At 56.9% G+C, this 18,153-nt stretch overlaps 2 protein-coding genes across 4 annotated transcripts in view; one reads left to right on the top strand and one right to left on the bottom strand.

The window, feature by feature from the left end:
• Window positions 1-8,574, top strand: part of DNAH1 (dynein axonemal heavy chain 1) — a 94,394-nt gene extending 85,820 nt beyond the window's left edge. Inside the window, exons 63-78 of one of the 2 annotated variants that reach the window (XM_070492982.1) lie at window positions 99-259; window positions 1,150-1,375; window positions 1,519-1,714; window positions 1,999-2,150; window positions 2,780-2,976; window positions 3,224-3,368; window positions 3,612-3,770; window positions 3,862-3,993; window positions 4,423-4,593; window positions 4,678-4,857; window positions 4,927-5,103; window positions 5,750-5,920; window positions 6,079-6,209; window positions 6,573-6,924; window positions 7,237-7,471; window positions 8,005-8,574. In XM_070492982.1, the coding sequence (XP_070349083.1) occupies window positions 99-259; window positions 1,150-1,375; window positions 1,519-1,714; window positions 1,999-2,150; window positions 2,780-2,976; window positions 3,224-3,368; window positions 3,612-3,770; window positions 3,862-3,993; window positions 4,423-4,593; window positions 4,678-4,857; window positions 4,927-5,103; window positions 5,750-5,920; window positions 6,079-6,209; window positions 6,573-6,924; window positions 7,237-7,471; window positions 8,005-8,126 (2,907 nt within the window). In that variant the 3' untranslated portion in view covers window positions 8,127-8,574. Of the gene's footprint in view, window positions 1-98; window positions 260-1,149; window positions 1,376-1,518; window positions 1,715-1,998; window positions 2,151-2,779; window positions 2,977-3,223; window positions 3,369-3,611; window positions 3,771-3,861; window positions 3,994-4,422; window positions 4,594-4,677; window positions 4,858-4,926; window positions 5,104-5,749; window positions 5,921-6,078; window positions 6,210-6,572; window positions 6,925-7,236; window positions 7,472-8,004 lie in introns of those variants that run through there. The other variant, XM_070492984.1, reaches the window with a different exon arrangement.
• A 132-nt stretch (window positions 8,575-8,706) lies between these two features.
• Window positions 8,707-18,083, bottom strand: BAP1 (BRCA1 associated deubiquitinase 1). Of its 2 annotated transcripts, XM_014826579.2 has the most exons (17): window positions 17,900-18,083; window positions 17,771-17,800; window positions 17,607-17,661; window positions 16,238-16,370; window positions 15,760-15,879; window positions 15,245-15,306; window positions 15,019-15,161; window positions 14,672-14,750; window positions 14,098-14,221; window positions 13,664-13,811; window positions 12,999-13,183; window positions 12,368-12,501; window positions 11,331-11,809; window positions 11,061-11,212; window positions 10,521-10,613; window positions 10,320-10,392; window positions 8,707-10,099 (listed from the first exon to the last, which is right to left on the bottom strand). In XM_014826579.2, exons 1-17 carry the CDS (start codon window positions 17,934-17,936, stop codon window positions 9,966-9,968), a joined length of 2,181 nt encoding a protein of 726 aa, XP_014682065.1. In that variant the 5' UTR covers window positions 17,937-18,083; the 3' UTR covers window positions 8,707-9,965. The 2 variants fall into 2 exon arrangements, with proteins under 2 accessions (XP_014682065.1, XP_044611237.1); XM_044755302.2 differs by lacking the exon at window positions 10,521-10,613 and having other exon boundaries at window positions 10,320-10,469; window positions 17,900-18,075.
• Window positions 18,084-18,153: the final 70 nt, after the last annotated feature.

Below are 18,153 nucleotides of genomic sequence, written 5' to 3'. Positions count from 1 at the left end.
AGAGTGGCTCGTTAGTGTGGACAGGGGAAGGGGAAGCCCTGCTCCTGCTGCCCTGATGAAGCCCAGACCACAGTACTTGCCCATCCCACCTGCCACAGACATACAAGCAGCAGGGGAACACTGTGCTGAAGCTGGGGGACACAGTGATCCCCTACCACGAGGACTTCAGGATGTACATTACCACCAAGCTGCCCAACCCACACTACACACCCGAGATCTCCACCAAACTCACCCTCATCAACTTCACCCTGTCCCCCAGGTAAGCCCCCAGCTCCAGGGCCCCCACATGTCAGTTCTGCCTCAGCCTGCCCAGCTGCCCTTCTCCCACCCACAGGCCAGGACTCAGGGGGTCTTTCCCCGACTCAGAGGCTCCACCAGCTTCCTCCCAGGCACTGTGGCATTCCAGGCCTTTCTATCCCCTCCACTAACTCCCCTTACTTGCCACTGTTTCTACCTAAGGACTCCCACCCCCAACCCATCTGATCCCTGGTCAGGACTCCCCAGCCTCCTTGGCCAGCTAGCCCCACCTCTTTCAGATACCCTTCCCCCATCGCTCAGCCCTTGTTGGGCCTTTATGCACTCACTCCCAGAGCTGTCCTGGAGCCCTGAGTCAGACATGTTCTGGCTCCTTGCACCCAAGACCTGTTTCTGCCTTTGCCACCATGAACACAGGCATTATGGCTTTTGCTGGCCACCCACACAGAACCCACAGGCCCCACAGGCCCCACAGGCCCCCAGACTTCACACGTCCACTCCATGATAAGGCCTCCATGCTAGTGACCACCACGAACCTCTCCACAGATCAGGGGGTGAAAATGCCCTTAAGGCCTGTCCCTCCCAGTCACCCACAGCCCCCTCCTGCTGAAAGGGAATTTTTTTGGAGAGCCCAGAAGCTCACACATCCAACTACCTGGCCCCTGCTTGGATTTCAGGCTGCCACCCAAGGCCTTACTGAGAAGTGGTCACTTTGAAGCAGGCTCTGCATTAGCCCTGCAGCCTGAGACAGAGGCTAGGCCTCCTAGGCTGACACCAGCAGGGACTCTGGGCTCTTGGAGTCCCAGGAGCACAAGTAGACAGGTGAGCAGGTTCAAGGCTGGCCCTCCAGGGCCCACTAGGTGTTACAGACATGGTGTCTTCTGCTCGCGGCAGTGGCCTAGAGGACCAGCTGCTGGGCCAGGTAGTGGCTGAGGAGCGGCCTGACCTGGAGGACGCCAAGAACCAGTTGATTGTCAGTAATGCCAAGATGCGCCAGGAGCTGAAGGACATTGAAGACCAGATCCTGTATCGGCTCAGCTCCTCTGAGGGCAACCCCGTGGATGACATGGAGCTCATCAAGGTTCTGGAGGCTTCCAAGATGAAGGCTGCCGAGATCCAGGTCAGCAACTGCTGCCTACACCTACCTGTCTCTTCCTGCCTCTCCCCCTCTGCCCCAGGCCTGACCCTGTCCCCTACCCACCTTTGCCTGCTGCTCTTTGCCAGCCTACCTGGGCCTGACCACCCGTCCTACTGTACCCCCAGGCCAAGGTCCGGATTGCAGAGCAGACAGAGAAGGACATTGACCTCACACGCATGGAGTACATACCCGTGGCTGTCCGCACCCAGATCCTCTTCTTCTGTGTGTCTGACCTGGCCAATGTGGACCCCATGTACCAGTACTCCCTCGAGTGGTTTCTCAACATCTTCCTCTCAGGCATCGCCAACTCAGAGAGGGCAGGTAGCCCTGGCACACACACACACAGTGATACATTTCCACAGGGCACACACATGTAAACTCACACCCATGTTCACTTGCACATACTCTCATATCAGACTCATACCTATGTAAGAATACACACACCCCTCCCTACCCTCCTCAGGGCCCCTTTACTGGGAACTCCAAATGCCCCAAGGGGATGCTCAGACTGCCCCTGTGGCTGCTGGGGAGACTGGCTGGGCTGGACCCCAGGAAACATTTCTCCCCTCCCTCTCCCATGCTGTCATCACCTCTCTGCCCTGTAGACAACCTGAAGAAGCGCATCGCCAACATCAACCGCTACCTGACCTACAACCTCTACAGCAATGTCTGCCGCAGCCTCTTCGAGAAGCACAAGCTGATGTTTGCCTTCCTGCTGTGTGCCCGCATCATGATGAACGAGGACAAGATTAACCAGGTGCATGTGCACAGAGGTGGCCGGGTAGGCCAGTGGCCCAGGGCAGACTACCTGAGCAGTTGCCCTGTTGCAGGGCCTGGGAGAAAGAGGTAGAAGGAAAAGGCCAGACATGAGGACACAGCAAGAGCAAAGGGGCAGAGACCTCAGGAAACAGTTTCTTGCTTAAAAACAGCCAGAAAACCCTGGGTTAATTGTGGCCCAAGTGGTCTTATGAGCACAGGTCTTCTGAGCCTTGAGTGTGCTGGTGAGCACAGAGGCTCTCCTGAGCCTCCCAGCTCACGGTCTCATGAGCCCCAGGTATTTCGTGGTGTGTTGGAAAGCACTGCCTAGGTAGTGAGAGTGACAGCCATCACTGTGTGCCAGGTGCTGGGCTCACGGGAACACTGTCACCTACCCCTACAAAACCCTAGGAACAATTAGAGTTCTGATTCTTCCCACTTTCCAAGTGTGGAAACTGAGGCTCAGAGAAGTCAAATCCTTTGCTAAGGGCACAGAGTCAGGAAAAGATGGAGAGACTAACCTAGACCTGTCCAATTACCATCACCAAGAGGGACTCCATTTCTCCACCTGACGGTGGTAGGGAAGGCCCCACAGAGCCTGGGCACTAGCCTTCCCCCGTCCCTTGCCAGAGTGAGTGGCGCTACCTCCTGTCCGGGGGCTCCATCCAGGTCATGACTGAGAATCCTGCATTGGACTGGCTGTCAGACCGGGCCTGGCGAGACATTCTAGCACTTTCAAACCTACCAGCCTTCTCCACCTTCGCCCTTGACTTTGTGAAGCACCTCTCAGAATTCCAGGCCATCTTCGATAGCCCCGAGCCCCACCGGTGAGCTGGGCCCCAGGGAATGGCAGGGTGGGCACATGGAAGGGTGAGACCCTGGGAACAGTTCTGACCAGGAACCTTCCCTGAGAGGTCCCCCAGGGTTGCCTTGCAGCTGTGGCCACATCTTTTCCATGCCCCCGGCCATGTACCCCCTGAACATCTCACTCTCCTATGCTGCCCAGCTGCATAGTCCCTGCGGCCAGTGCCCTCCCACAGGTCGGCTCTCAGGGAGACGTGGGCACTATTGCAGGGAGCCCTTGCCTGGCATCTGGGACCAGTACCTGGACCAGTTCCAGAAGTTGCTGGTCCTCCGCTGCCTACGCGGGGATAAGGTTACCAACGCCATGCAGGACTTTGTGGCCACCAACCTGGAGCCACGCTTCATTGAGCCCCAGGCAAGTGCTGCCAGCCAGTGCCCAGAGTAATCCCCACTCTGCATGCCAGGGGCCTGGCTGCACCTGGACAGACCACTTTGCAGTCTTGGTCAGGCCAGGACTCCTAGCCGCCCACCAAAGGCTCTGGGAGGTTCCAGGTCCCACCAGGAAGCCCCCCCTGGGACCTCTCTGGGAGTCCCAGGTTTCCCATCCCTTGCCCTGGTCCCTGCCCCTGAAGAGTGGCCCTAGCATCTCTCCCTGCAGACAGCCAACCTGTCAGCAGTATTCAAAGACTCCAACTCCATCACGCCCCTCATCTTTGTACTGTCACCTGGCACTGACCCCGCTGCTGACCTCTACAAGTTTGCTGAAGAGATGAAGTTCTCCAAGAAGCTCTCTGCCATTTCCCTGGGCCAGGGCCAGGTAAGGGCAGGGCAGGGAGCAGGGAGGGGGCTGGGAGGCTGGAGGGTGGGGTCAGCTGTTCCCTTACCATTCAGCGTTGCCACCACTGCAGGGCCCTCGGGCAGAAGCCATGATGCGCACCTCCATGGAGAGGGGCAAGTGGGTCTTCTTCCAGAACTGCCACCTGGCACCAAGCTGGATGCCAGCCCTAGAGCGCCTCATCGAGCACATCAATCCCGACAAGGTGTGCTGCCCTGCCCACCACAAACCCACCGGGCCTCCTCTCCTGAGGGACCACTAATACGGCCATCTGGGACTGATGAGGCTAAATGAGATCATCCTGCAGAGTGCTCAGCCAAGCCCCAGGCACCCCGCGGACGCTCAGGAACTGATATGTAACAGGCATCGACTAGATTAATCTTCCCAGTGGCTCCCCGAGTGAATATTACCCATGGTGATGTGACTTGCCCAAGGCCACCCAGCACAGACCAGTGACCCTGGGACTTGCTGAAGCATATTTTCTTAACCAGTGGTCCATGCAACCTGGCCTGGCTCACCCCAGGCTCAGCCACCCAGGAGTCGGGCTGAGACTGGGCCAGGGTCCCTGGGTAGGAGAGTGTTGGGGCAGCTACCAGGCATGGGTCTGAATGCTCACATGAAGCACGGCCACCAGGTGCACCGGGACTTCCGCCTGTGGCTCACTAGCCTGCCCAGCAACAAGTTCCCAGTGTCCATCCTGCAGAATGGCTCCAAGATGACCATTGAGCCACCACGGGGCGTCAAGGCCAACCTGCTCAAGTCCTATAGCAGCCTCAGTGACGACTTCCTCAACTCCTGTCACAAGGTGAGGCATACTTGGCTGGTGCCCTGCCCTACCTGCCCCGCCCCCACCCCTGCCCCTCATTGCCCTGCCCTCCACCTCCCACAGGTGATGGAGTTCAAGTCCCTGCTGCTGTCTCTGTGCCTGTTTCATGGGAATGCTCTGGAACGCCGTAAGTTTGGGCCCCTGGGCTTCAACATCCCCTACGAGTTCACAGACGGGGACCTGCGCATCTGCATCAGCCAGCTCAAGATGTTCCTGGATGAGTATGATGACATCCCCTACAAGGTGGGCCAGGGACAGGCTGGGGGTGGGGAGCTGGGTGCTTGTGGGGGCCCTCACATACCCACCTCGTAGGTCCTCAAGTACACAGCAGGGGAGATCAACTACGGGGGCCGTGTCACCGACGACTGGGACCGCCGCTGTGTCATGAACATCCTGGAGGACTTCTACAGCCCCGAGGTGCTCTTCCCTGAGCACAGCTACAGCGCCTCGGGCGTCTACCACCAGATCCAGCCTACCTACGACCTCAGCGTGAGCACACCCCCAAGGGCCGTGCAGGAGAAGCCTGCCAGGCTGGGGTTCTGGGGTGCTATGAACACCTGGGTGCTGGGCGAAAGGAGACAGGGCCCCTGCCCTCCAGTAGCTCCTTTTCATTGATTAATCCATCGCTCAAAGACAGCCACAGTGAGGGAGGCAGACCCAGTCCCTGCGCCCTGGAGCTTGGGCTGTGTGGGGAGAGGCGAACTCCTGCCTCTCAGCCACTGCCTGAGCACAATTCCTCAGTTGAGGCAGAAGCCTGACCCAGACCATGCAGTCAGAGGGGGCTCCCTGAGGAAATCATGCTTCAGCCAAGATGTGTAAGCAGCAGTCAGGGGCTGGGTTGGGCATTCCAGAATGTGGGTCATCAGTGTAAAGGGCCTGCAGCAGCGGGGAGTATGACAGGTTTGAGCAACTGAATGAAGGAGCAGGGAGCTGGATGGCAGTGAGAAGAGGGCTGGGAGGGAAGCAGAGACTACCCACACAGTGCCTCAGAGGCCATGGAGTCCCAAGTACAGGGAGATGTTTAAGGGTTACAACCAGGGGTGACGAGTCGGGGATGTGCTCCATTGGAGGGCCACCCCATAGGCTGGGGGTAGAGCAAAGCAGGGCTTCAGCTGTGGTCCTCCTACCCCCCCAGGGCTACCTCTCCTACATCAAGGGCCTCCCACTCAACGACATGCCTGAAATCTTTGGCCTGCACGACAACGCCAACATCACCTTTGCCCAGAATGAGACTTATGCCCTGCTCAGCACCATCATCCAGCTGCAACCCAAATCATCCTCTGTGGGCAGCCAAGGCCGGGAGGAGGTGGGTGGCAGCAGGTGGAAGGGGCCCAAGGGTTGGGCAGGGCCAGTCTCACCCACCAGCCCGCCTGCTCCCCTGTGAGAAGCAACTCTGTGTGTGTGGAATCTTGCCAGGGTTAACGGGGGCCAGCCCTGACCCCCAGTGTCTCTTTGCCCCTACAGATAGTGGAAGAAGTGGCCCAGAACATTCTGATCCAGGTGCCTGAGCCCATTAACTTGCAGATGGTGATGACCAAGTACCCCGTGCTGTATGAGGAGTCAATGAACACCGTGCTAGTACAGGAGGTCATTCGGTAATCCCCTCCCCAGCCCTGAGTTAGCGGGTCACTGAGCTGAGGAGAAATGTCAGCAAGAACTACTGTGGGCCAGATGCCACACCAAGTGCTATAAATCCATCCTCTAACTTGGCCACACTTTTATTATTTCATCTTACAGATGAGTAAACCAAGGCCTAAAAAGGTTAAGTGACCTGTCTGGGGTCACATATTTACTAAGGGCCAGAGCGGGGCTTGGCACCCAGGCTGCCCAACCCAGCTCTATGCTCTTAGCTCCTATGTTCCACCATTGTTTTTCTGTCCGTGGCCTACAACTGGGGAGTATAGATACTGCCACATGGCCCTGGACCACTGCCTGCTTCCTTGCCACTGGCTCCATAGGTACAACCGGCTGCTGCAGGTGATCACACAGACACTGCGAGACCTGCTCAAGGCACTCAAGGGGCTGGTGGTGATGTCCTCACAGCTAGAGCTGATGGCTGCCAGCTTGTACAACAACACTGTGCCTGAGCTCTGGAATGCCAAGGCCTACCCATCGCTCAAGCCACTGTCCTCATGGGTCATGGACCTGCTGCAGCGCCTGGACTTCCTGCAAGCCTGGATCCAAGGGGGCATCCCAGCTGTCTTCTGGATCAGTGGCTTCTTCTTCCCCCAGGCTTTCCTGACAGGCACACTGCAGAACTTTGCCCGCAAGTCTATCATCTCCATTGACACCATCTCCTTCGATTTTAAGGTCTGGACACAGCCAAGGCCAGGTCAGGTGACAGTCTGGGGTACAGCCCAGGCAGGAGGGGCACTGAGGCCACAGCTGGCTGTCAATCAGGGGATCCCTGGGCAGGGGTTGGGGGGCAGGGAGAGCCAGGCTAGAAGAGGCGAGCCCCAGGAAAATCCAGAGGCAGGGCAGACTGCAGGCTACCAGCTAAAATAGCAGGTGAGAGATGGGCAGGCAGAGCTTTCAGGAGTGAGTTTGTGCTTCCTGACCCAAATTCTAACCCAGACTCTAGGTGTTTATGTGTATGGGGGCATGTCTGTGTGCCCACCACAGGTGATGCATGAGTCAGTATCAGAGCTCAAGAAAAGGCCCCAAGTGGGGTGCTACATCCATGGACTGTTCCTGGAAGGTGCCCGCTGGGACCCTGTAGCCTTCCAGCTGGCTGAGTCTCGGCCCAAGGAGCTATACACGGAGATGGCTGTCATCTGGCTTCTGCCGATCCCCAACCGCAAGATCCAGGACCAGGACTTCTACCTGTGCCCCATCTACAAGACACTAACTCGAGCTGGTACGGGGCCCAGGGTGGGGAGCCTATGCTACAGGTGGGGGCCTAGGACTGGGCCAGTCCAGGCCAGTTAGGCTGACCCAGGTTAGCTGAACAGGATGGCCAACAGAGGTCAGTCAGCACGCCTGAGACCAACTGGGCCAACAGCAGGCAGGGTAATGCCCAGAGGCTGAGCTAAGTCTAGGGGGAGTGACCCCTGAGCTCAGCAGCCTCTTTTCTCCTTCAGCCAACCCACCTTGGGTCCTGGGAGCCCCAGCCTGCCAATGTTGGCTCAGAGTGGGTAACTCCTGGGCCTGGGCTGGGTCCAACAGGGAATAAGCAGTGGCATCAATTCTCCCATTCCCATCCTCAATCATCAGTGCAATAACCCTGGGCAAGCCTGAGCCTTGCTCACCAGGCAGGCTTTCTCCTGGGTCCGGGCCCCTCCTTGTCCCCAACTCAGTCTGTCAAGTCCATTGCCTTTACCCTATCCCTACCCTGTCCCTGCTCTAGTTGTGGCAGACAACTCAACCCTCCCCCATTCTTGCCTGCTCCAGGAACACTCTCAACCACAGGCCACTCGACCAACTACATCATTGCTGTGGAGATCCCCACTGACCAGCCCCAGCGACACTGGATAAAGCGTGGTGTGGCCCTCATCTGTGCCCTGGACTACTAGACTCAGAAGGGCTGGAGCCATTAAAATTGAGTCTTCTGAGCAGACCAGCTGAGCCTTAGCTGCTTACATCAGGCCCCTTGTGTAGTACTCTGCCAGGGAATCAATGGGGTTGAGGGGCTGCAGGAATGTGGTTAGCAGCGGGGAGAGTGGCAGAGGTGGCAGCTTTGGCTTACTGGACCTGTCCAAATGCAACAAGGGAAGAGGGGTCAACCCACCAAAGTCCCAAGGCCCCTCCAGGGACAGTGGACCAGGCAGGACTAGTGGCAGCCCTGCCTCCTTAACCCAGAGCCCCAGCACCTCTCCAGGTTGCAAAGCCATCAGATGTCGTGAAAGCCATGGCATGGCCTTGTCCTTCCGAAGTGCACCTTGCATACAACTCTCCAGGTTCCACAGCCTACCCAAAGCCTCTCCTCAGCTCAGAACCCTCCTAAGGTCCTAAATCCCAGGCTGGGATCCCAAAAATCTGCCCCAGAAGGCTAGATACCCGAGAATGCATACTTTTCACCTCTCTGATCATAGAGCCTTGGGCTGGGGTCTGGTTAGGTCCTCACAAGCCTCAGACCAGCAACCACAGTGGGGGTTCATTTTTTAGGAGAGTTTTATTCTTCCATTGATCCAATATTTACAGGGGCCGGAGGGGTCAGGCTTGCTCAACGCAGAGAGGCAGCTGCTATGCCTGCCAGCCATCCCCCATCTGCCCCTCTACCCTCCGGTCACTATGTACAGATAAGGGAACTGCTTGGATCACCTTCAAAGCCGTCATCTGGCAGAGACCACGGGGCTATGTTTAAGGCCCAAGCTCCAGAGGCAGTGCTGGGTCCAGTACCCCTTGGCATCAGGCCCTCTGGGAACACAGGGCCTCCAACTTGTTGTCTTGGTCCTGCTGTCCCCCACCCTGAGTGCCTTGCAGAGGCTGAGGAAGCTGGTGTAGCAGGGAGAGCTGAGTGGTGCCAACTTCCTGCAAGCAACCCTGTCTCTGCTGTCCCTAAGAGGAGGAGAAACATGGTAATACTGAGGGGCTGGGCAGAGGCTCCTCTGAGCCCTAGGCTCCAGGCACAGAGCCCAGGAGCCCAAGGCAGGCCCACTGCTAGGGCCACAACACTGAAGGCAGAGCCCCAGAGCCTTTCCACAGAGCAGAGTCTTGACAAGCCTGGCTGGAGCCATGAAGGGAGTTTACAGGCCACCAAACAGCTGAAACACTTCTCTGTGCTCGTCCCACCCTCACTGGGACACTCCACTCTCAGTCCAGCCCAGCAGCCAGGTCCCTGAGTTTGGAGATCTCCCGGGAGGAATGAAGAGTAGACCTGGCTTCTTTACAACAGGGATGACTAGGGCGGGGCTAGAGCAGCAGGGCCCTGTGCCCACCTAGGCCCGTGCTGTGACCCTGCAGTCGTGACCCAAGCATCATGCAGGGACCTGGGCCCACCAGGATGACAGCTGTTAGGAGAGAATGCAGAGTCAGGAAGCCTGCTATGACAACACAGTGGTGGCAAGATGGGTTAGAGCCCAGAAAAATAGATGTCTCTGTAGGCAAAATATATATTCTGCTGCCCAGGCAGAAAGGCCAGGTCCTGCCACTCCACAGCCGGCTGTGGAGGAAGCTGCAGCACCTTGCTGTGCCCCAGCTCCAGGTGCTGCTTCCTGAGCACTAGGGGGCTGACCTGCCCTGTCAGGCCCCGGGACACAGTGCAGGGAATCCTGGCCTAGCTCCCACTCCCAGGTTTAGGCTCTCTGGCTGGAACTATTCAGTAATACTGGGAAGGGGGGAGTGGGGCAGGGAAGGGGCCCCTGGGAGGGCCATGCGGCAAGAGCGGGCTGCAGAATCAGGGCCAGGAGTCTTCACTGGCGCTTGGCCTTGTAGGGGCGCGAGCGTTTCCGCCGGTCAGGCTTCCGCTGCTTGTGGAGCCGGCCAATGCTGACCCCTTGGCGCCGCCGCACCGAGATGTTCTGCTCCACCAGGTTGGCCAGCATGCCTGTGCAGAGGCAGAGGCCCTTGAATAGGTGGCTGGATGCCCAGCAGCCACCCGCTCAATCGGTCACAAGCTTGGGCCAGAAGGTGAGGCTCTCATGGCCCTCATTAAGCCCCACAGTCTGCTCAAGCTCCAGTTAACACCTAACAGAGGAGGAACCCAAGGGAAGGACAAGGTCCTCAGCAGGGCATGCCAGGTAAGATGCATCAGTGAGTCCCCTCACCTTCCTGAGCCAGCATAGAGATGAAGGTGCAGATGAACTCATCGTAGTTGTGGGTCCTTCTCTGGTCATCAATCTGTGGAAGAGAAGGATGAGGGCACTGCAGCCCATCTCCCCAGAGCAGCCACTAGCTGACGTCAGGAGGCCACACCTCTGTGAAGACAGTCAGGGGCAGAGGACCAGGCAGCTGGAAAGATGACCCACCTTGAACTTCTTCCTCTTCTCTACCTCTTCCTTGAGGCAGGCTTCATAGTTTGCAATCTCAGCCTCCACACACTTCAGCAATGCCAGCAGCTCCTGCCAAAACCCAGCATTGCACCATGAGGGGGGACTGGCCAGCACCAAAGCCCCACTACCAGGAGGCAGCTAGAGGCAAGGATAAGCAGCCAGAGTCCATGGAGTCTACCAAGGCCCCTGCCATGACCCAACCCAGACAGGTTTCCTGGCTTCAGACACGGACCTTTACACCAGAATTTTTTTTTTTTTTTTTTTTGAGGTTTAAAGTGGAGTAATTTTTTTTTTTTTAATGTTATGATAGATTACAACCTTGTGAGATTTCAGTTGTACATTTTTGTTAGTCATGTTGTGGGTACACCACTTGCCCCTTTGTGCCCTCCCCCCACCCCCCCTTTCCCTGGTAAACACCGTACACCAGAATTTTAATCAAGTACCCAGTACCTGGGCAGCAGTGCCCCAGGCCCTACCCCTGCCAGGATAAGAAGAGAAAGCTACAGAAGGGCTCACCTTGGGTGAGTACTTCTCTCCACTCAAGGGCTCGCCGGGCCTGACCAGTCCAGGCTTCTCTCTGCCATCCACGGCTTCCAGCACTTCTTTCTCCTCTGGGCTGCTAGACCCCTGGCTTGGTCTGATGGAAGGTGAGGAACCCTTCCCACCCTCTGGGAAGAGAAGGCATGAGAAGACCCATCAGAATGCAGGACATTTGGTGGTCACTTGGCCACCTCCCTCCTTCCTCCTCGGTACACCAAGTGGCCATTGAGCCAGCCCAAGGCCCACCTGTCAGTGCCAGGGGACTCAGCACACCGTCCTCAGCCAGGTGCAGTAGACCTGTGCTGATAACAGGACCCAGGTCGCGTACAGCACGATTGTAGCGTATGCAGTCAACACGCAACAGGCTGTCTTCCTCTCCAAAAAGCACCTTGGAGATGTGGGAGGTGACAGGGCTGGAGGGCCGCGTTGGGTTCGCCGAGCGGATGGGTGAGCGCAGCGGCGAGTTGAAAGCGCTGCCAATCTCGGAGGCTGTGTCTGTGCTCTCATTGCTGGGGGTAGGCGAAGGCTGTGAGTGCGTGGGCATCGCCACAGCCGGACTCCCGGCCCCACTGCTTGTCTTGATGGACAGAGGAATCGAGAGGTCTTTCTGGGATTCTTTGAGCTTCTCGGCCAAGACATTGATGGTGTTGGGCTGCAGCACTGACAACTGCCCATCCCCGGAGCTGCTCAATGGCCCTGGCTTCCCTGGCCCCTTTCGCTTGTACCTGTGGGGCCCAAGGAGATGTGAGCCAAGGGAATGGGCCAGGTGACCACACCCAGCAGTGCCCAGAATGGCCTGAACATATCCTGGCCTCCAGGGGCTGACCCTGCAGCTCCTCATACTCAGTCCAGCAGCCTGACTGGCCATACCAAGCTTTGCACTCTGTGCTCTGACAGCTGCAGCTAGGTGTCCTCAAAGGACACCTTCTCTATTCCAGCTGCCTCACTTCTGGTCTTTTGCCAATGCTGTGTCTTCCAGCAAAGCTACTCCCCACCCCATCTCCATCATCTTGCTTCATCCAATCCTTCAAGGCCTAACTGAAAGGCCAGCTCCCAACAGGACATGCCTTGATGTCTGGTTAAATGTGCTCAGCCCTCCCCCAAGCCCTCCACAAACTTCTTGGGACCTGGGGTTAGCTCCTTCATGCCAGCCTCCCCCAGGGCCCTGCATTCAGCAAGTACTCAGCATTATTTGCTGAAAGGCATTCTCAGACACAGGCTGGAACAGTCAAGATAGGTTCTACAGCACTCAGAGCCTCCAGTCTTACAGAACTGGGGCTGACCTGATGGCGGAGTTGGTGTTCTGCACATCGTCGTCCTCGTCATCCTCATAGTCATCCTCATCATCTGAGTACTGCTGGGGTGGGCGGACTGGAACTCGGCTGCGGCCCACACCTGCTGCCAGGTCTTCCTCCTCCTGAGGCAGAGACCCAGGGCAGCCATGAGCAGGGGCCAGTCAGCCCAGGCTGGGCACAGCACTCACAGCCAGAAAGAAAGCCAACATGGCTTCCCAGGTCCAGTCCACTAAACTCCTCCACATGTCCTAGAGCCCACCCTTGGCTCCTGGGGAGACTGCCGCCCACTCATACTACTTGCCTATGCAGGGCTTCTAAGAGAAACAGAGTGCCCTGAAACACATCTTTATTTTGCCAGTAGAACCCAACGCATAGAGTTGTGCCAAGAAATATGCTCTAAATATTAAGCCCCACAGCCGTGTGAGTGAATTTCAAGTCAGAGGAGCTCTGCCTCCCTAAGCCCCTGCCATTGGGGAAGGCTTCTGAATATCAGACAGAGGAACCTGGCCACCTAGGCCTGGGTGGAGGCTGAACACCAAGGAACCACCGGAGGAAACTGCCTGTTGCAGCCTCTGAAGAGAATCCCGGAGGGAATCCTGCAAGAGCACTCCGAGCTTACCTGCATAGGAGACTTGGCATAGTTGTGATTGTCCAGAAAGGCCGGCAGTCGCTGGACAATGGGAGTGGGGGTGGGGGGCACCCCATTGAGGCTGCTCCCTGGAGGCTTCACCACCAGCTTGGGTTTGCTGGGAGGGCTGTGGGTTGGGGCTTGTGGGCATGAACCAGCCACCTCTTCCACACCATCTGAGAGGGAAAGGAACACAAGAAGGACCTTAGCCAGATCCTCAGGAAAAGCTATTCCCAGCCCATTGTGTCCTGTGACAGTACAGATCAAGCTCCCTTCCCAGAGGACAGTTGAGCCAGCTGGTGGGATGGGACTCAGCAAGCTCTATGTCATAGGCCCACAGCAAGACCAGAGAAGGACGAGATGGAAAAAGAGAGAGGCAGGAAGAAAAAAGCCTCTAGAGAAAACCAGAAAGGGAGTATACATTACAGACAAGGCTCAGGAGCCTGTGGTAAGGGCAGCCTTTGACAGGTCCCTTTCTTTAGGGAAGGAGTGCTCTCCCTCCATGTTCCAAGGGGAGAGGGCTGCAGGACCAGGCTGCAGATCTCCTGTAGGAGCCTCTGAACCACTGCCCAAAAGACTTGCTCTGCTTGGTCCTCCCAGATCAAGTTATGAAGGGGTGGTTCTGAGGCCATGAGAGGCCCCAAGACCTCCAGTACCTGTGTGGGTGCTCTCAGAGGCTGCTGAGGCCCTGCCTGCCTCCAGCGCCATGGGGGACTTGCCACTGGCTGGTTTGGACTCCTCAGGCAGCTGTGACTCTTGAGACTTGTGGGTCTGAATCAGCTCTGGCTGCGTTACCCTAATCAGCTGAAAACAGAATCCAAGGCTCAGAGGAGTGAAGGCAGACCCCAGCCACTACCTTGAACAGCTACTCACTCACAGGGAAACACAACAGCCAAATCTCCTTTTAGAAGCTATTCTCCCTCCCTACGCCACGTCCCACCTTTCCCACAAAGGAAACAAAGGAAAGGAGTGGTTAGTTGAAGCCCAGATCCACACTAGAGAGTGATCTGGGAATCAGAGACAGATGCCCCAGTGTGGGGAAGGAGGGGATGACTGCGCTGGGCAGGGACCAGGCAGGAGAGGTACTCACCTGCTGCAGGGCCTCCAGTACTGTCTGACGGTTCACCTTCAGCACGTGCAGCCTGGCTTCGTACTTGATCCTGCGGTCGGGCACCACCGCCATCAGGTTGAAGCGGATGTCATGGTAGGGCTCCCTGCAGTCACAGCCGCAGCCGTGAGAGCAGCTCCCGCCTGGGCCCCGCCATCAGGTTGAGGCAGATATCCTGGCAGGGCTCCCCGAAGTCACACCTGCAGCCACAGGTACAGGCCCCACCCCAACAGGCGGGCAGCAGCTGGCCATGCACGCCAGGCACTGGAGCTGGTGCCTTCCAATGAGCTGTGTTGAGGGGCCTGTCAGGATGTGAGCCAGCACACCACCACCCAGGGCTCCACCAAGGCCTTCCCCTCCCCAGCCTATCCCGAAGCAGGCCACAGGCAGCCTAGGTGGCAAACAGGGCAAGGAGTTGGGAGCCCAAGATCAAAGCCTGATCTTGCCTTGTGGCCTTGCACAAATCACCTGGCTTCTCTCCACCTTGGTTCCCTTTCCTGTGTCCCTCCCAATGGGGGCACAGCTCCAGACAGTAGGGCAGACACAGGGCCCTTACCCTGCAGTGGCGAGGCCGATACGCTCCATGATGACCCGCCGGGCCTTGTCTGTCCACTCCTCATCCTCCCCCCAGGGCCCTAGGGAAGACCAAGACGAGGAGTCAGCAAGTGGGAAGCCCTGAGTCTGGGCAGGCCAGGAGTGGGAAGGAGGATGGAGAGCAGTTGAGCCAGGGAAGGGAGTCAGGGGCTAGTCAGCAATGTAGTGCATAGTACCATCCAGCCAGAGCCAAATGTCCTCAATACCTACCCCCCTGCCACTGGGTCCCAAGCACCTCGGGACCCTGAGCCCCAGCTCCCTAGAAGGTAGGTAGAGAAACCCAATGGGCCCCCAGCTCAGAGTGCCTACCATGGTCAATGGGGTAGACCTTCAGCCCATCCAGCTCAAAAAGTCGGCCTGTGATAGGCACATAGCTGACAAAGTGAAAAGCTTCCATGGTCCGCACTGCACTAAGGCCATTCTGCTTCTCGGGGAGGTGGCGTGGCTCAGGCCTGGGGAAGGACACAGTCAGGGCCCAGAATGGGACAACCCTTCCTCGCCCCCACACCCATCAGCTCCCAGAGCTCCCACACACCTGGCATGGCTATTATGTGCCTTGGCCAACTCCGGGGCATTGCCAATCGCATATCCTTTGCTCTAGAGGGAAGAAAATAAGGCCACATGAGAACAACTTCTCAGATGGGCCTCTGGGTGGGAAATAAAGCTCAAAAGAGCAGGAACCTGAATAAGCACAGGTGAACTCTCCTGAAGGACTAATGGGGGCAGAAGAGAGCTCTGGAGCGCCAAAAATGTGGGTTCTACCGGCCTTGCACAGTAATCAGTGGACACCGAGGAGCACACTGCCTGATAGAAAAAGTCCTGACAAAGAAAGTCCTAACATTAAGGAATGTTCTTTCCCTCTCTAGGTGTGACAATTATGCCTAAAACCAATTGCCTTACACAATTAAAGGGTCAAATGTAATGTAAATGATTATTTGAAAAGGAAAAAGCCTCGTAGTGGTCAGATGCCATGTGGTGGCATTACCAGTGGCCCTGGTGGCTGGATCTGCCCACCCAGCTGTGAGCCAGGCTTAAGGCACTGTGGCCTACCTCAGGGCTGAAGCCTTTGGTGAAGTCCTTCATGCGACTCAGGGTGGGTCCCAGGTCCACATTGCTGCAGTTCAGGAGCACGCTCAGCAGAGCGTGAGTGGCACAAGAGTTGGGGATCAGCTGTGAAACCAAGAACAGTCACCCATACACAGCATCCCTTACCCCAAGCCCACACTCATCTGGGATGGGCACCCAGAGAAGGAGAGTCATATCTGAACAAAAACCCTCATCAGCACCCAACATTTGTTCATTCAAGTAAATACCCACTAAGTGTCTGGGGACACAGAGAGTGGACTCAGCTTTAAAGATACTCCCTTTTCTAATGAATAAGAGTTCAGTTCCTTCTGCTGAGGAGCTTTTATAACCACCACCGGTGGTATCTGCCTATGTCCTCCTCCTGTCTTCCTCCACTTCCACTTCCCAAGCAAAGAAAATGGCAACATCCCACCCTGCCCACAGAACACAGAGCCCAGCAGACCTGATGGGCAAAGAACATGTTATTCACAATATCGTCATCAATCACTGATGTATCATCCACCAAGGTAGAGACCTTGCGACGAGACCGGCGCTCTTCGATCCATTTGAACAGGAAGATGAATCCATACACAGGGCTGGGGAAAGTAAGGGGTAGAGCTAGACCAGTCAAGTGGGGGAAGGCAATCAGCATCCCCTTTCTTACTCACTCTATTCCCTTGTACTGTGTTACCGCTTAAGTGCCCTTCCCATGATCCCACTTCTCCCTTGGCTTCTTCCCAACACTGTCTAAAGTGGCCCTGAGCCCTCACACCCCAGAAGCCGGCCACAGGCAGCTCAAGCATCAGGTTCTGGCTGTGGTGCTCTAGGAACCCACCCAGTGTCTTTATGAAATCTATGGTTCTAGGACAAGAGAAAAGCTGGAACCGATGGCCCAGAAATGGGTAAGAACAGAAGGTAAGGTGAGAACAAAAACTCTGATGAGGAATTTAAACACCAGTTCTCAGTTGTGAAGCCCAAAGCCTGGGCCCCAGTGCAGCCAGGGAAGCAAATGAACACCCATATCGGTTCCTTCTTTCCTGGGAAATCAAAGTAGACTTCTCAGTTCAGTCACTGACACCTCTATTCTGCAGCACCACCAAGACAAGACCCTAAATGGACCAGCCCCATGGCCAAGTAGTTAAGTTCGCGTGCTCCATTCAGCGGCCCAGGGTTTCACCAGTTCGGATCCTGGGCGTGGACCTAGCACAACTCATCAGGCCATGCTGAGGCAGTGTCCCACATAGCACAACCAGAAGGACCAACAACTAGAATATACAACTATGTTTTTGGGGGCTTTGGGGAGAAGAAGAGGGGAAAAAAAGAAGATTGGCAACAGATGTTAGCTCAGCGCTACTCTTAAAAAAAAAAAAAAAAAGACCCTAAAGCCCAAGAGGAGCCTTGTCAGATGCCACACAACAACCAATCAATAAAAGACCCTTGTAGAGGGATTAAAGCCACTGGAACACGAGCACATTAAAGCAATAATTAATAAATTACAGCTGCACAAAAGGCACTGTGTGATCTAGGTCATGAGGAGGGGCTGGTTTCCTGCTCCAAGACCAGAAAAGGCAGCTGAACTGTATTCCAAAGGACGGTGTGGATTGGTATTGGGGGGAAGAAGCTACTACACAAAAGGAAGTGCCGAGGGAAGAGTGGGAGAAACAAAACCATGAGCTTGATCAGGAGGGCACCCAAAGGGGAGGGATGGTTCCTTATATGAGATTTTACATCTTGGGGTTCCTGATATTGCCTCTCTTGAGAGGCACTCTTCCCCGGGCCCCTCCCTAGCCGCTGGAGGTGTTAAGGAGAGGACTTGCCGCCAAGTTACTCACCCCTGACATTTGCTCTGAAGGTCATAGATCTCCTCCACCTGCACCCCTTTGACACCTGAGATCAGGGAAGGAAAGAAGTCGGGAAGGGCCGCCCCTGACCGTGGAGCGAGGGCGCGGGAGTGGGCCCCCACAGCCCGGATCCGGTGGGTAGGAGAGGCTCTTACCGAAATCTTCCACCAGGAGGGTGAAGAGTCCTGTGGGGGGACCACAAGAGGAGCGGGTCGTGGTCAGGCAAGCACGTCCCGGGCTCACCCGGCCTCCCCAGCCCCCAGCCCGCCTCGTCCCCTCCTCACCAGGGTCGCTCTCCAGCTCCAGCCAGCCCTTATTCATCTTCCCGCGGGGCGGCCCCTCAGCGCCATGTCCAGGCCCTGCCGACCCACCGCCGCCCCCGCCGGGAGCCCCCGCTGCCCCCGGGGCCCCTAGGCCCACACACAGACAACGGGCCCCGTGGCGTCACTCGCCCGCGCCAGCGGCACTACGTCAGCACGGCGCGACGGCCTCCGCCCCGCCTCTGGGCCCGTCTTCCGCGAGCTCGACTCCAGATGCC

The sequence above is a fragment of the Equus asinus genome, chromosome 21, assembly GCF_041296235.1.
Source record: "Equus asinus isolate D_3611 breed Donkey chromosome 21, EquAss-T2T_v2, whole genome shotgun sequence".
NCBI classification, from domain to species: Eukaryota; Metazoa; Chordata; class Mammalia; order Perissodactyla; family Equidae; genus Equus; species Equus asinus.
Note: the sequence above shows the minus strand (reverse complement) of the source record. Positions and strands in the feature narration are given on the sequence as shown.

Coding starts and splice junctions, on each gene's coding strand:
- BAP1 (XM_014826579.2), bottom strand. CDS start 17,936: ATGAATAAGGGCTGGCTGGAGCTGGAGAGCGACCCTG. Junction 15,307..15,759: donor CCAAAGGCTTCAGCCCTGAG/GTAGGCCACAGT, acceptor TCTTCCCTCTAG/AGCAAAGGATATGCGATTGG. Junction 10,393..10,520: donor AGAAGAGGAAGAAGTTCAAG/GTGGGTCATCTT, acceptor TCTCTTCCACAG/ATTGATGACCAGAGAAGGAC.